The sequence below is a fragment of the Ranitomeya variabilis genome, chromosome 2, assembly GCF_051348905.1.
Source record: "Ranitomeya variabilis isolate aRanVar5 chromosome 2, aRanVar5.hap1, whole genome shotgun sequence".
In the NCBI taxonomy this organism is placed as follows: domain Eukaryota; kingdom Metazoa; phylum Chordata; class Amphibia; order Anura; family Dendrobatidae; genus Ranitomeya; species Ranitomeya variabilis.
Genome location: NC_135233.1, coordinates 424,873,464 through 424,890,323, shown reverse-complemented (window position 1 = coordinate 424,890,323; position 16,860 = coordinate 424,873,464). Strand labels below are relative to the sequence as shown.

General features: G+C 49.1%; 1 protein-coding gene across 9 annotated transcripts in view; it reads left to right on the top strand.

Moving 5' to 3' along the window:
- The first annotated feature begins 13 nt into the window (after window positions 1-13).
- Window positions 14-16,860, top strand: part of AGBL2 (AGBL carboxypeptidase 2) — a 27,435-nt gene continuing 10,588 nt past the window's right edge. For 2 of the 9 annotated variants that reach the window (XM_077286678.1, XM_077286677.1), the window contains exons 1-10: window positions 162-300; window positions 396-446; window positions 2,778-2,841; window positions 3,050-3,169; window positions 3,410-3,598; window positions 3,792-3,896; window positions 5,490-5,637; window positions 8,223-9,005; window positions 15,535-15,694; window positions 15,852-15,978. In XM_077286678.1, coding sequence (XP_077142793.1) covers window positions 411-446; window positions 2,778-2,841; window positions 3,050-3,169; window positions 3,410-3,598; window positions 3,792-3,896; window positions 5,490-5,637; window positions 8,223-9,005; window positions 15,535-15,694; window positions 15,852-15,978 — 1,732 coding nt within the window. In that variant the 5' untranslated portion in view covers window positions 162-300; window positions 396-410. Of the gene's footprint in view, window positions 301-395; window positions 562-2,777; window positions 2,842-3,049; window positions 3,170-3,409; window positions 3,599-3,791; window positions 3,897-5,489; window positions 5,638-8,222; window positions 9,006-15,534; window positions 15,695-15,851; window positions 15,979-16,860 lie in introns of those variants that run through there. The other 7 variants (XM_077286680.1, XM_077286684.1, XM_077286683.1 and 4 more) reach the window with 7 other exon arrangements.

The following is a 16,860-nucleotide window of genomic DNA, read 5'->3' as shown; positions in this document are numbered from 1 at the left end:
TCCAGGCAACGGTGAGAGTGTAGAGAGGAGGGGCCTGGAGCTGGAGAAGAACGGAGACCGGAGCCGGTGTGAGAGAAGGAGACCGGGGAGAAGGAGGAGACCGGGGAGAAGGAGGAGACCGGAGCCGGTGTGACAGGAGGAGACCGGGGAGAAGGAGGAGACCGGAGCCGGTGTGACAGGAGGAGACCGGGGAGAAGGAGGAGACCGGAGCCGGTGTGACAGGAGGAGACCGGGGAGAAGAACTGAGACCGGAGCCCGTGTGAGAGAAGGAGACCGGGGAGAAGGAGGAGACCGGAGCCGGTATGTGGGGGCGGAGGAGGCTTCTGGTGATTATAATCTGTGACATTTCCGTTGTTTCTCCTCCTTTGATAATAATCCGTCTTCTTTCTCCTCAGGTGGTTTTCGCGGTCATGTGTCCTGCTCTCCGACCCGCCATGACTCCTGAGGTGATTCTCTGTGTCCCCGGTGCCCCCGTCTGTAGCTCTGCGGGTGACAGCGGACAGTGATCGCTCTACGTGTACGTCCAGTGCTGCGGTCATTGTCACAGTGAAGCCCCCGGCTGTAGGTGACACCACATAAGAGGCCGTCCTCTCCCCGGGGTCCCTCCGTCCTCTCCCCGGGGTCCCTCCGTCCTCTCCCCGGGGTCCCTCCATCCTCTCCCCGGGTTCCCTCCGTCCTCTCCCCGGTGTCCCTCCCTGGGGTCCCTCCGTCCTCTCTCCGGGGTCCCTCCCTGGGGTCCCTCCGTCCTCTCTCCGGGGTCCCTCCGTCCTCTCCCCGGTGTCCCTCCGTCCTCTCTCCGGGGTCCCTCCTTCCTCTCCCCGGGGTCCCTCCTTCCTCTCCCCGGGGTCCCTCCGTCCTCTCCCCGGGGTCCCTCCGTCCTCTCCCCGGGGTCCCTCCGTCCTCTCCCCGGTGTCCCTCCGTCCTCTCCCCGGTGTCCCTCCGTCCTCTCCCCGGTGTCCCTCCCTGGGGTCCCTCCGTCCTCTCCCCGGTGTCCCTCCCTGGGGTCCCTCCGTCCTCTCCCCGGTGTCCCTCCGTCCTCTCCCCGGTGTCCCTCCATCCTCTCCCCGGTGTCCCTCCCTGGGGTCCCTCCGTCCTCTCTCCGGGGTCCCTCCGTCCTCTCCCCGGTGTCCCTCCCTGGGGTCCCTCCGTCCTCTCTCCGGTGTCCCTCCGTCCTCTCCCCGGGGTCCCTCCGTCCTCTCCCCGGGGTCCCTCCGTCCTCTCCCCGGTGTCCCTCCGTCCTCTCCCCGGTGTCCCTCCGTCCTCTCCCCGGTGTCCCTCCGTCCTCTCCCCGGTGTACCTCCCCGGGGTCCCTCCGTCCTCTCCCCGGTGTCCCTCCGTCCTCTCCCCGGTGTCCCTCCGTCCTCTCCCCGGTGTCCCTCCGTCCTCTCCCCGGTGTACCTCCCCGGGGTCCCTCCGTCCTCTCCCCGGGGTCCCTCCGTCCTCTCCCCGGGGTCCCTCCGTCCTCTCCCCTGTGTCCCTCCCTGGGGTCCCTCCGTCCTCTCCCCGGGGTCCCTCCGTCCTCTCCCCGGGGTCCCTCCGTCCTCTCCCCGGGGTCTCTCCTTTCTCTCCCCGGGGTCCCTCCGTCCTCTCCCCGGGGTCCCTCCACCCTCTCTCCAATGCTGCAGTCTTGCACATGTCCCTACTTGTGAGCACGATGCCCCAAATCTTGGCATACAAATTCCCTGCATCAAACACTTCCCCGAATCCCCTGTAATCCCCCTTCACCCCCAGCCGGGCGGGGTCTCACTATTCTGGTCTCTCTAGAGTCTTCTCGCTCTCCTCTCTTATCTTTCTTTCCCGTCGCTCCTAATTATTTCACCCCTCACATTGTCCTACAATCGTACTGCCCCAGTCCTTTCCTCCTCCCGTGTTGGGACCACCGCGGCCCCTCTATTACACTAGTTCCCCTTGTAGTGAAGAGCCTGAACCATGTACACAAGTCTCCTCCCGAGACTCCAAACCACAGATCGCCATGTACTCGGGGACATACCTGAGCTGGCCGCCGCCATGGAGGCCAAACATTGCACTGCCAGAATATTACGGGGCTGGGCCCAAAGCTTTGTCCTGAGTTGGCGTCTACTGATCATCATTATTGTGCCCATGGATAAAGGTGCAGGAAGCTTTCACCGCAGCGTAGAGGAGCTTACAGTCTAATGTAAAAGCGTCATCTCAGATATAAGGGAGGTTTATAGGATCGGGCATATTGAAGCCCAGCAGTATCAATCCATGCACTGAGATTCCAGCTCTGGTGCACTGACACATACACATTATTATTATTATTTATTTATATAGCACCATTAATTCCATGGTGCTGTACATGAGAAGGGGTTACATACAGGGTTATAAATATCATTTACAGTAATCAAGTTTACAGTGACAGACTGGTACAGAGGGGAGAAGACCTTGTCCTTGCAGACTTACATTCTGTGGGCCGACTACACATGTGCCGAGTAGTCTTTCCCAACCCCCCCATACATATGTGCACCAGGTATTGGCCACGTGTTACTGGGGAGAGGGACCCCCCTGTCTATTCCCCCTCCAGCTCCCGACTCCTCTGGCAGAGGTTTATCCCCCCACAATCATTAGCGATCAGGATCCCTGGACCCCATTTTTCCTGGTCAGGCATTTAGTGGGCAGTGAATGAGTCGGGGGGCCGCTCACATATGCCGCCTCTGTGTCACTTGTACGGGAGACCCCAACCTATTATTGTTTCTATGGAGGAGTCCTTGTCATTACTATTGTGTGAGGGATCTAATCTGATCTCACGGCTTTTCCAGCTCCTTACTGACCCCTACGAGAGCTTCATGCGACGTCACCTGAGATATTACGGCTATTATAAAGGTAAGGACACAACAGTAGAGCCTATGCCTCAGCAGCCATTAGTTAATGTCCTGGGTGACAGAAATATAATTATGGGGGGACCTGGAGCATGAGACGGGACTACATGTTCATATGAAGAGATCAGTACCATAAATCACATGAGAGCGGGGGAGATTGGTTTCCAGTTTTTGCCCCAGGGCACTCATACTTTATACATATTTTTTACCAGAGAATGAAGAAAAAGGAAAAGAGATCTTACTGCGACCGGCAGTGAGGAACCAAAGAAAAGAAGTGACAGACAGTGATTCCGACAGACAGTCCACCCCGGATGACCAGAAGAAGCTGATTTGTATGTGTGCGCTCTAGTGCCGCTGCGTATCACGGTGGGGTGTCGTGGCGTTATGGCGTAGCTCCATGGCGGGTCTGCGCGTATTGCTGTGGCCACATGGACAGCCTGTAGAGTTTAATGAGAAGGGTGTACTGCTCTGTAGAGGAATGAATCACCCCCATATATTACAGCCGATGTCTGGGGGTCTCGGCCCGTGAGGCCAGTTCTATTTAGCTAATCTTTTTCTTTCTTCCCCTGCAGATTCATTGCTGCTGGAGAGCGCCGTGTTCAAGAGTCGCCAGATTGTGTTTGATAGTCAGGAAAGACAGGGCATCCCGCGCCTCAGCGAACCCAGAGATTTGTTTTCTACCTCCAAGAAGAATGGCCTCCTAAAGCCTCCGCGCTGGCCCACTGACTGTGCCGTTATTTCTGAGGAGATCAGTCATATTGGTGAGTATCTGCAGCATAGACTGGCACGTCGCACACGTCAGATCTCAGCGCAGGGAACTTTACACAGCAGATAGGAGATTTGTAAACATTTCCAGTACAGAAATCCCTTATTTTCCCCTGTGGGATCGTGTCCTCAGCTGCAGCAATGAATGTTATGTGCCTAGTAAACCTATATCATGTATTGTGCCTGCAGAGTGGGAGCCCCCAAATCCGGAGCCGTTCTACAGACATACGGGAAAGGAAGCCATGCCGTACACCTCCGAGGGGGAAGGCAAAGTGGTCTATGAAATCAGCCAAGGTAGTGCTGTCCCAGTCATGGTGACACCGTGTGGTGTAATAACACTGTCAAGTCTGCTTGTTAGGCCGGAGTCACACTAGATCGTAATACGGCCGAGTGCAATGCGATAAAAAATTGCATAGCACTCGGCTCAATGTTAATCTATGGGGCAGCTCCTATTATCCGTTGTTTTCTCGGCCATATTCAGGATCCGAGTGAAATAGCAGCATGCTGCGATTGTCAGCGAATCTCGGCCGAGAATCGCCAATGAAAGTCTATGGGTGCGAGAAAAAATCGGATTACACACGGACCATGCATGTGCATTGCGAGAAATACGCACCGGTGTTCTATAGAAAAGCCGACAATTCAGAGCGGTGTCCAGTAAAATCACACTGACAGGTTAGAATAGAACAAAGAAAATTAATGTCTACACATAGTATAGACATTATACAATAGCAAGGTGGCATTAACCCTTTATTACCCCATATCCCACCACCACACGGGAGTGGGAAGAGAGAGGCTAAGTGCCGGAATAGGCGCATCTTCCAGATGTGCCTTTTCTGGGGTGGCTGGGGGCAGATGTTTGTAGCCAGGGGGGGGCCAATAACCATGGACCCTCTCTAGGCTATTAATATCTGTCTTCAGTCACTGGCTTGCCCACTCTGGCGGAGAAAATTGCGTAGGAGCCCATGCCACTTTTTTCCGCGATTTAACCCTTTATTTTAACAGCTAGAGTCCCCAAATTTTGCACACATACACTTCTAACATTAGTAGTGAGGAATATATTGTCTGTAAACCATGTCTCATATCCTGTCGGGTTTGGGAAGGAGATAGCAAAAGCCGGCAATTAAATTACCGGCTTTTCTGTTATCTAGCGCTATATGAAATATAAATATATGTATATATATGTGTCTCACTGACATAGATATATATCTATATATATACAGTATATATCTATATATCTATATAATGTTCTTACTAATATTTGAGGCCATGGATCCATTCTATGTCTGTTTTGCAAGCCGGCGAGAAAATATCGCCATACGGATGACACACGGATAATTTGATGCAAGGAAATCGCATCCTCGCACTGCACACGGATCACTGTTTTGTAAACATTTGTGCGATTCTTGTCCGTGTAAAACGGACCGTATTGTGTGTGTCCCCGGCCTTAGGGTGGTCTTACTTAATGGTGAGCAGCACCAAACCCCCAACTACTCCCTGAGGGAATTGTCCAAAAAGCTCCTAATATCAAAATCATATCAAAAAGTCTTTTAAAGATGAACGTCTTATTTGTATCCCTTATCTATAGTCAAGAATGCCCGAAAAAGAACAAGTCTCCATCTGGAGACCAAGTATGTCCATGTATTCAGCTGAAAGACCCTGTGTAATGCTTTAACCACATAACTTACCCACCACTGGTTTACAATGGTGTGTGTGTGTGTGTGTGTGTGTGTGTGTGTGTGTGTATATATATATATATATATATATATATATATATATATATATATATATATATATATATATATATATACACACTGTATACTATACATACACTCTATTTACTGACATACTGTCTGAGAATACATCTGATTGGTAATATTCTACTTCCAGCTTACAAGGGCTCCTATTTCACCGGCTCTCGTGCTGGCGGGCGCCGTTGTTCCACTAATGTGCCAGCAAATATGAATGGGAAGAACAGCCACGATTTGCAGTTTGAGTCCCGATTTGAAAGCGGCAATCTCCAGAAAGCTATGAAAGTGTGAGTAATTTGAATAATGGTGAGATGTAAATATTTTTATATGAGGGATGTTTTGTATTGGGTCCTCGGGGGCAGGCTATATCTGTAGTCTTTTCCCATAGGTGCTCTTTGTTTTTGTTTTTTTTTTATTTTTTTTCTTCTACACATTGCTAACACCCAGCAGATTCTGTAGGGTCCTAGTCCACAGCAGAGCAACTGCACAGGACTGCTGCACTAGCATTATTGAGGGCAGTGTATGCACGGATCAGGAAGGAAGGCTCAGCAGAAAAACGACTCTTCTCTGGGGAAAATCTGTCTGTCTGTGACATCTTCCCCTCTTTCCTGCTTCTGCAACTGCAGAGTTATATTCAGACCACCAAGACAATGGGTGGTTCATAAGTATTTAAAACAATAAAATAGTATCTGAGGCTTTGGAGTTATTAATGAGATCCTCTATTTTACACATTAAGACAATTTTTAAGGCCATTTAATGAGCACAGTGATATCTGCTAAATCAGGAGTCAGTAACCTGCAGTGCCTAAGATTTGGAGCTACAACTCCCAGCAAGCAAACTACCAGCATGCCGGGGGCAGTCTGGCGTGATCTGGGAGCAGTCTGATGTGATCTGGGGGCAGTCTGACGTGAGCTGGGGGCAGTCTTACGTGATCTGGGGGCAGTTTGACGTGATCTGGGGGGCAGTCTGACGTGATCTGGGGGCAGTCTCACGTGATCTGGGGGCAGTCTGACGTGATCTGGGGGCAGTCTGACGTGATCTGGGGGCAGTCTGACGTGATCTGGGGGCAGTCTGACGTGAGCTGGGGGCAGTCTGACGTGAGCTGGGGGCAGTTTGACGTGATCTAGGGGGCAGTCTGACGTGATCTGGGGGCTGTGTGACGTGATCTGGGGGCTGTGTGACGTGATCTGGGGGCTGTGTGACGTGATCTGGGGGCTGTCTGATGTGATCTGGGGGCTGTCTGACGTGATTTGGGGGCAGTGTGACGTGAGCTGGGGGCAGTCTGACGTGATCTGGGGGCAATCTGACATGATCTGGGGGCAGTCTGACGTGAGCTGGGGGCTGTCTGACGTGAGCTGGGGGCTGTCTGACTTGATCCTGTACCAGTTATGACTTGTATTGTTTAAGATTATTGTACTTGTTTTTATTATGTATACCCCTCCTCACATGTAAAGCGCCATGGAATAAATGGCGCTATAACAATAAATAATAATAATCTGGGGGCATTCTGACGTGATCTGGGGCAGTCTGACATGATCTGGTATCAGTCTAATGTTAGCTACCAGCATGCCGGGGGCAGTCTGGCGTGATCTGGGAGCAGTCTGATGTGATCTGGGGGCAGTCTGACGTGAGCTGGGGGCAGTCTGACGTGATCTGGGGGCAGTTTGACGTGATCTGGGGGGCAGTTTGACGTGATCTGGGGGGCAGTCTGACGTGATCTGGGGGCAGTCTGACGTGATCTGGGGGCAGTCTGACGTGAGCTGGGGGCAGTTTTACATGATCTAGGGGGCAGTCTGACGTGATCTGGGGGCTGTCTGACGTGAGCTGGGGGCTGTCTGACGTGATCTGGGGGCTGTGTGACGTGATCTGGGGGCAGTCTGACGTGATTTGGGGGCTGTCTGACGTGATTTGGGGGCAGTGTGACGTGAGCTGGGGGCAGTCTGACGTGATCTGGGGGCAATCTGACGTGAGCTGGGGGCTGTCTGACGTGATCTGGGGGCTGTCTGACTTGATCATGTACCAGTTATGACTTGTATTGTTTAAGATTATTGTACTTGTTTTTATTATGTATACCCCTCCTCACATGTAAAGCGCCATGGAATAAATGGCGCTATAACAATAAATAATAATAATAATAATCTGGGGGCATTCTGACGTGATCTGGGGCAGTCTGACATGATCTGGTATCAGTCTAATGTTAGCTGTGGGCAGTCTGGCGTGATCTGGGGTCAGTCTGACTTGAGCTGTTGGCAGTCTGCCGTGATCTGGGGGCAGTCTGCCGTTATCTGGGGGCAGTCTGGCGTGATCTGGGGTCAGTCTGACTTGAGCTGGGGTCAGTCTGACGTGATGTGGGGGCAGTCTGACGTGATGTGGGGGCAGTCTGACGTGATGTGGGGGCAGTCTGATGTGAGCCGGGGGCAGTCTGACGTGAGCCGGGGGTAGTCTGACGTGATCTGGGGGCAGTCTGGCGTGATCTGGGGGCAGTCTGGCGTGATCTGGGGGCAGTCTGGCGTGATCTGGGGGCAGTCTGACGTGATCTGGGCGCAGTGTGACGTGATCTGGGGGCAGTGTGACGTGATGTAGGAGCAGTCTGATGTGAGCCGGGGGCAGTCTGACGTGATCTGGGGGCAGTGTGACATGAGCCGGGGGCAGTCTGACTTGAGCTGGGGGCAGTCTGACGTGATCCGGGGGCAGCCTGATGTTGGCTCTAGTGCTGCAGGTTACTGTTCTCTGTTGGCAGTTTTATGAGGCGTGTAAAGGTTCCTTGATGGGATTTATGTGCCACTTTAATAATGCACATTTATAGAAAGGTGGTGACTTTGGGGGATGGCGTAGCGCACCCGTACATTACCCACATTTGTTTTTCCCGCAGGGGGGCATATGAGTATGAACTGACGCTACGTACCGACCTCTACACCAGCAAGCACACGCAGTGGTTCTACTTCCAGGTGAAGAAGACCCGGAGGGGCATTCCTTATCGATTCACCATCACCAACCTGATGAAGAGGAATAGTCTTTACAATGCAGGAATGAAGCCCCTGATGTACTCCGAGCACAATGCTGCGCTGCGGAGGGAAGGATGGAGACGGGAAGGGGCAGATATAAAGTACTACAGAAGTTCTCGAGCTCAGGAGGGGGCCTCTCTCTACTGCTTGACCTGGACATTCGTGTTCCCCCATGACGACGACACGTGTTACTTCGCACATTGCTATCCGTACACGTACTCTGATCTGAATAGGGATCTTCAGAGGTGGACGAGTGATCCTGAGCGATCCCAGTATTGTAAACTCCGGGCCTTGTGTAGGAGTCTGGCCGGTAATACCGTCTACATATTGACCGTCACTTCCCCCTCTATAAAACCTGCACTGGCAGTCAGTAAGAAAGCCGTGGTAGTAACGGCAAGGGTGCACCCCGGGGAGACCAACGGCTCCTGGATGATGAGAGGCTTCCTGGACTTCATCCTCAGTGACTCCCCCGACGCTCAGTTGCTCAGGGACACATTTATCTTTAAGGTCATTCCCATTCTGAACCCTGATGGGGTGATCGTTGGGAATTACCGCTGCTCCCTCTCGGGGAGGGACCTCAATAGGAATTACAGGACTATGCTGAAAGATTCCTTCCCGTGTATATGGCACACTCGGGCTATGGTTAAAAGGTGAGTAAATGACGATCACCTATGGGACATGTATATCCTGTATGTTATCCAGTGATGAGCTCTGTACCGTGACTATGACATCCCATGTATATTATAAATGCATGGTCATTTAGACATCTGTCATATTCTTAGAGGGATTGTCCCATCTCAGACAGTTCTATCATATCCACAAGGATATGGAATAAATGTCCTAAAGATTCAGGTCCTACTGCTGGCTATGAAATGGCTATGGCTATGACTTATCCTGTGGATTTAGTATCGGTAGTGAGTAAATTAAAGGCAGTCTGTTAGCACAAAATGACCGTTGACAGGCGCTCGGTGCACCCTTGGTGTAGCTGCAGGCGTGAGTGCATCTCCCTGTTGAGGGAGGATCTAAAGTGATCCTTCACGGTTAACTCAGTGATTTCCAAATTAATCTACAGGGCGTTGCCGGCAACTGAAAATGACCAGACGGAGACGTATGTCTCTGTTTGGGGGGATCAAGCAGACCTCTCTGGCCCCCGTTTATTCTGCATGACTTTTCATAGTCATAGAAATTATACTTCAACCAATCAGCATAAGAACACGCTCACAGTTCTTAACCTATAAGAATGCAGGAACAGTCTGTGCGTCAAAGTTTCGTAGAACAATACACCCTCAGTCTCATGTTCTGTTTAGATTGCAACAATCAAGGTCTCATAACAGCTGTAAACTTTAGCCTACTAACAAAATTTATCTTAGAACAGCAAAATGGAGTCGAAAAGCACAAAATGGAGAATCTTTCTTAATTTGTCCCTTCACATTCCCCCCTAGATAAATTTTGTTAATTAATGTCCAGCATCAGAGATACTATCCCAAGCTATAAGCTCGAGGGGTACTGGTCTTCACATGGCTGGTGCCATGTTACCAGCCATGGCTGTTGCGGCGTACCCGTCCCCCCTGTATACTAGAATTTACAAATAACAATTATTGATAACAGTGGTGGGGATCTTTTGAAGATAGCCATGCGCTTGGCTTCAACATCTTCATCAAGTAACTTTGTGAAATCGGTGTAGAGAAGAGCAGGGGAGGCAACGCTTTTGGTTTCATCATTAGTTGTCTTAGTGCAGAATCTCCTAATACATACAGAAATACACCAAAGAACAAGTTTTAGTATTACATACATAACAAGGATAAAGGCAGCAATGTGTAACAAACTTTGCAAGATTCCAGCTGTCCAGCCCCCAAGTCCCGTAAACCAATTGGCTGGATTAAGAAAGGAGAAGGTGTCTGCCCACCAACTGTCCTTATTACGGTCATTGTCTTTATCATATTGATCTCTGAGTCTTTAAATGTCTTCTAACTTTAACTTCATAGTGCTATTGGGATCTATATAATGACAGCAAGCGGGTCCAGTAACCTGACACATACCACCCTGTGCTGCTGTTAAGTAATCCAGTACTACAGTATGTTGATTAGTGACTATGATAAGTTGGCTTTGGACAGCAACAGTATATATATATATTAAGTATATCCAATATATCTGAAATTTGATCATCTAGAAAATCTGTGGCCCTAAGCAATTTATCCCACATTTGTGTAATCATAGGGTAAATGAAAATAGAACTGACAATTTTATTGGCTATACCCATCTGTACTACTAATCTTTCATGATATTGTACAAACTTATTATTCAAGGATATTGGGGAATTTAGGCTGTCCCATGTGGTTACCAATAATAATAATATATGGAAATACGAAAAACCAAAACATTATGTCCCCTTATTTGCTACTAGTCTGTTTGACCAGATTGCAGTGCGATACGTGGATCCACGTCGGCCTTCCTTCCAGCTTTACTGACATAGGAGTAATGAGGACTTGGTAGGGACCGTCATACAAGGGTTCTAGTCCGTGTTTTCTGACATGGCTTTTCACGACCACAAAATCACCAGACTTCAAGTTGTGACAAGTGTCGGTTTCTGCTGATTCTGGAAGGGAAGAAAAAACTAAAACATAGATGTTAGCAAGATTTTTACTAAGCTGAATAACATATTTAACAGCACGGTCAATTTCCTCTGATAACTACTGAGGCTGGAAATTTGCAACTGAGGCCTAGCACCAAACAATATCTCATATGGGGACAGGCCATGTTTTGCAATAGGGGTAATGCAAATGTGGTACAGCCAGTACAATGGGTAGGAGCTCTGGCCATGGAGCCGTAGTCTCCTGCATCATTTTGGTCAATTGTCCCTTCAGTGTGCCGTTCAGCCTCTCAACTTTCCCACTGGATTGTGGATAGTACAGAGTATGGAGGGCTACAGTGGATCCAAGCATTATCAAAACCTCCTGATACGCATGAGAAAGAAAAGGCCGGGCCTTGGTCTCTTTCGACGACTTCTGGAACACTATATCTGCATATGACTTCCTTCACCAGTTTCTTCGCTGTAGTCTTTGCAGTCATGTTGGTAACGGGGAATGCCTCTGGCCAACTGGAGAACATGTCGACAACCACCAGACAATATTCATACCTTCCAGACTTAGGCAACGTGATGTGGTCCACCTGGGGCCTTTGGAACAGATAGTCGGGCTTAGCAAGGTGCTTCGGGGGTACACGTTGAAGTTGACCGGGATTGCAGGTCTGACAGATGTTACATGCACGGTTGAGTGCTGTCAGGACTGTAGAAATACCTGGAGCCCAGTAGAATTTTTGTACCAGGGCTAGGGCCTGGTTTTTTCCTCGATGTGTGGGCCCATGTGCCCACATGGCAATAGCAGGGTACATCCGCTTAGGGAGACACACAAGTTGGACCTTTTTCCAGAGACCATTGTCCATACATGTTCCATCAGCCTTCCACTGCTTCACTTCTTCCTTTGGGGACATTCTCTGCATCGTCATTAAGCGGTCTCGCGGGGTCCGACAGAGAAAACCTCAGTCTGACGTGGATCATCAGATTCCTGTAGAGTCAGTGTTTCTTGTAACTGTTTACGCTGAGAGCGTGTGGTCACCATAGCTGGTATGATCATTTCAATGGGTAGGAGAGCAGCAGCTTTTGCTTGCATATCTGCAAAGGCGTTACCAACAGTCTGTGGACTGTTCTTAGGACCATGCGCCTTAATTTTGATAATGGCCACCTGGGTAGGTAATTTGAGTCCATGAGGGTTTTAACAGCTTCAGCATTCTTCACTGGAGTCCCGGCGGTGGTAATAAACCCTCGATTGGCCCATTGGGCTCCGAAATCATGAGCAATACCAAATGCATACTGTGAGTCCGTGTAAATATTAGCCCGCCTGTCTTTGACCAGAACAATCAGTAGACAGAGCCTGAAGTTCTACTTCTTGTGCTGACAGTGAGGGAGGGAGTGCAGCTGCGTGCACTACTCCGTATCCAGTGTGGAACCTGCCAAAATCATCAGCATATCTTGAACCGTCTATCAGGGCATTGTAGAGAGGTTGCATTATGCGGGATGCATCCGGTATCCACTGACGACAATAAGTACATAGTCCAAGAAAACGCTGGAGTTCAGTCTCATCTTTCGGAAAAGGAAGGGAGCTGATGGCTATTTTTCTTTCTTTTGTGAGGTGTCTGACACCTGAAGGAGACAGTGACCCAAAAATATCACTTGACCAAGGCAGAACCGAAGTTTCGAGGCCGAAACCCGACAGTTCAGATCTGCCAGATACTTGAGGAGGCTAACAGTGGCAGCAATGGCTTCCTGCTCTGTTCGTGCACACAACAAAAGATCATCCACATTATGTTCATCTGCATAGGGGTTATATAACGTGAGGACCATCTGACCATCATCTTGGAATTGTATTCTGGAGCGGAACTGTGATAATAAATCTGCCCCCAGTAAATTTACCGGACATACGGGAGAGATTAGGAACTGAACAGTGACTTCAGGGAAGGGTCCCAATGGGATGGGTTTTGTAAGAGTATATTTATTGGGTCTGTCATCTACTCTAATTAAAACAAGCTCTTGATCTGAGAATTGACATTGGGGGGGCTGGAGAGTGAGATTCCCAGACATAGGGTTAAAAAGGGTATTGCATTTGTGTAAGGTGGGGAGGGCAGGAGCTGAAGTCTGTTACGTGGGCCACTGATAAGGAACGGAGCTGCGTCCTTGCAGCTGTGAGGGGGGGGGCTGAGATTGGAGCAGTAATCGCTGCGGCTACTGGTTTAACCTTTTAATTTCCCTGCTGATGCAGAATGGGCTAAGTTCTTTTGAAAACTCTTTACTACTTTTAATGCATCATCCGGAGTGGAAGTCTCGATATCAGGTCTGACTGACATTATTGCCTCTTTCAATTCAGATTTAAGGCTGGACATTAAAGCTACTACAAGAAGGTGTGAATGGGCTTTTTGTTACAATGAGAATCCCAGATCTTTAAATACTACCATAAGACGCCCATAGAACTTCTCGGCAGTCCAGGATATATTGGTGCTTTGGGGTTAAGGGGCATAGGGCTTACAGTCGGGAGTAGAGGCTTAATTTCCTGGGGAGGGACCATATTTCACTTTCAGGGAGACCCCCTGTCCCAAATTTTTAATTATTTGCTTTCCAGACACATTAATCTCAGTCACCTTTCTCAGTTCCTTCTAGTACCACAAAACATCCAGTTTTTTTTTTTTTCATAGTAATAGACAACTTTCCTTTTTCAACGTAGCAAAGACAATCAGAATTCACATCCTCTGTTGATCCTCAATTTGCTATATATCAACCACTCAACTTGAAGCAGGTGCTTTAAACAAAACACAGATCTTCCAGCACATACTACACCAAGAAAATACAGAGAGACTTAGAACGCAGCTAGGTGCCCCCTCCATACCAGAGACACAGAGATAAGAAAATCGCAGCATTCCTCAGCACAGAAAGAAGAAGGCAATAGTGAAGCTGTTTGACCCCTCCCATCTGGTATCTTAGAAATTTCACACAGAAACGGAATACAGCAGTTCTCAGACTTAATTAATTTCTACAAAACCTTCATCACACAATTCACATACCAGAACACCTTAGAAAAACCAATGATTGAGATATTTTCCTCATCTTTGGGCTAACAATATCAGATTCATCACAGATTCATCACATTCAAAGTCGTCTTCTTCTTCCACGGAAACTGATTCTCCTTTAGAGCTAAATATCCTTACTTTGTCGTGCATAGTACTAGAGCGGCCGTATAGTCTATTCCACTAGGTTTACCTGTCCCCCGCTGGGACAACCCAAAATCGCGGTACTCAGCGAAAGGAGGAGGGCGTCTCAGACTTTCCCTCCGGACACCTCTGGAAGTATACATATATATCTATATATTCCTGAGTTACGCATCCTACCCATCTTCGATCACCTCACCGCGCCTGATTCTAACAGTGATCAGGAATTCAGGATATTTTGACTATAAAGAGAATTACATCACTGGTCAATCCGAATCCCAACGGAACTACACCTCTATATGATTCCACCCAAGAATCACCCCACCATCGGGGACAAACCTCAGATCCTCTTTGCAGCAACAAACACAGGAAAACCACACCAAACGGTCAGTCTGGACAGTATAACTGCCAACTTACCGTGGTTGTTGTGGGGGATGATCAGTCCCAATTTTCCAGTGCCTGCGTCCGGTCCGAGGGTCCTTTGTCTTGTTGTCCTCCGGGGGGCAGAGGCGTTCCTGTTTGGGGCCCCACGTTTCGGGCGCCAACTGTTGAGGGAGGATCTAAAGTGATCCTTCACGGTTAACTCAGTGATTTCCAAATTAATCTACAGGGCGTTGCCGGCAACTGAAAATGACCAGACGGAGACGTATGTCTCTGTTTGGGGGGATCAAGCAGATCTCTCTGGCCCCCGTTTATTGTGTATGACTTTTCATAGTCATAGAAATTATACTTCAACCAATCAGCATAAGAACACGCTCACAGTTCTTAACCTATAAGAATGCAGGAACAGTCTGTGTGTCAAAGTTTCGTAGAACAATACACCCTCAGTCTCATGTTCTGTTTAGATTGCAACCATCAAGGTCTCATAACAGCTGTAAACTTTAGCCTACTAACAAAATTTATCTTAGAACAGCAAAATGGAGTCGAAAAGCACAAAATGGAGAATCTTTCTTAATTTGTCCCTTCACATCCCCACCTAGTTGGTTTCCCTTTACCTCCACCCTCCTGTTCCTTGATTGATGTCTCTGGTTTCACAGGAGCAAGAGGAGGATGGTGATAGCTGGAAAACAAGTAGGTGAAAAAGTGACCAAGGGTGCGCCGAGCGCCTGTGATGGGACCGAATGATCATTTGCTGCTGACAGATTCCCATTAAGCTTTGCTGGTAGGAAGCGGATACCAGACATAGTTTAACAGATGCCCTTTTCATAGGATTGCACAGATGCTGGAAATTCTGCTGCCTGCATCTGCACAAGCGCTGGATGTGTTCCTTGCCTGTGCAGAACAGGAGGCCTGTGCCATCATCACTGCATGGACACGGAGATCACCACATCCATTGTGCACAAAGTGGAAAGATGGGCGGCCAGGGACCTTTTCTCGGGATACCGTGGCTACTTAATTTACCGTTTAATGTTCTCTTCCCATCAGGCTTCTAGCGGAGAGAGAGGTTCTTCTTTACTGCGACTTTCATGGCCACAGTCGTAAGAGCAACGTCTTCATGTATGGCTGTAACAACAAGGGTTTCCCGGAGTCCAAGCTTCACGAGAGAGTCTTCCCTCTGATGCTGAGCAAGAATGCCCCCGACAAGGTGAGGCCAGAGAAGTGACCATGCGTACATCTGCCCTCTGGACATTGCTGCCAGCCCTGGTTATAATGCAGTGCTGGGAACAATCTCCGTTATATGCTCTTATCATCTGAAATCTAGCACTTATTCATGGGATGTCCTCTCTCTTCTTTGTGTGCAGTTTTTTTTTAAGGGCTGTAAGTTCAAAGTGCAGAAAAGTAAAGAAGGAACAGGTCGCATAGTGATGTGGAGGCACGGCATCCGAAACAGCTACACCATGGAGTCCACATTCTGCGGCTCCACACTCGGTCAGTACATGGTACCTTAGTCCGGGGCTGCACAGCGACTCTTGTCATGTGATTGTGATTCTCAGACGAGTCGGGCGCCCAGAAACACTTTGGCAACGTGTCTGCGACTTACTGTTGTGCAGCCATAGGTCACACTGAAGCATATGAAGCCAAAGTCGTATGTGAGTTGTGACCTGCAACCAGGGCCGGCGTCAGCACCCGCTGCACCCAGGCGAGTGCCGAGGCCCTGGCGAGACGGGGGGCCCACTCACGCTGACTGGGATACAGGCGACTCACCCCCCACGCTATCTGGGACTGGGATACAGGCGACTCACACACCCCCCCCCGCCAGCGCTGCCACATTCAACTATACCGGCGTCTATGACGCCGGTACAGCCTGCAACAAAAATCCATCCAGATTGGAAACTTCTCTGCCGTCGCATCGTAGTTCCAATCTGACCCCATAGACACTCAGGCTGGGACTACACAGCGACATGCTGCAGTGCGTGAATAATATGGTGTTGCATGTGACATTGCATCCAATGATATTCAGTGGGTTTTTATTGTGCCCCGCCACCCGCTGTGACTGCAATGCAAAAGTCCCAAAAATCCAAACCTGTGACAAGTGACATGATTTTGTTTTATAGGCTTCAATGCAAGTCACATGCAACTTCAACTCTGATGCAATTTGGATGTTGCATGTCTGTAATTGTGCATCTTGTCTGAGAATTGCGGTCACCAGCAGGTATCACCGTGTAGCCTCATCGGATGCAATGTCCAGGTCACTTTGTGTCTGGACGACTGAGTTTACATAAAACAACTGAATCCATTCTTCTGCGAAAGTCACCATTTATTACATCTTTTAAGGGACAAATATATATGTTTTTGGGGGTTTTAAAAATC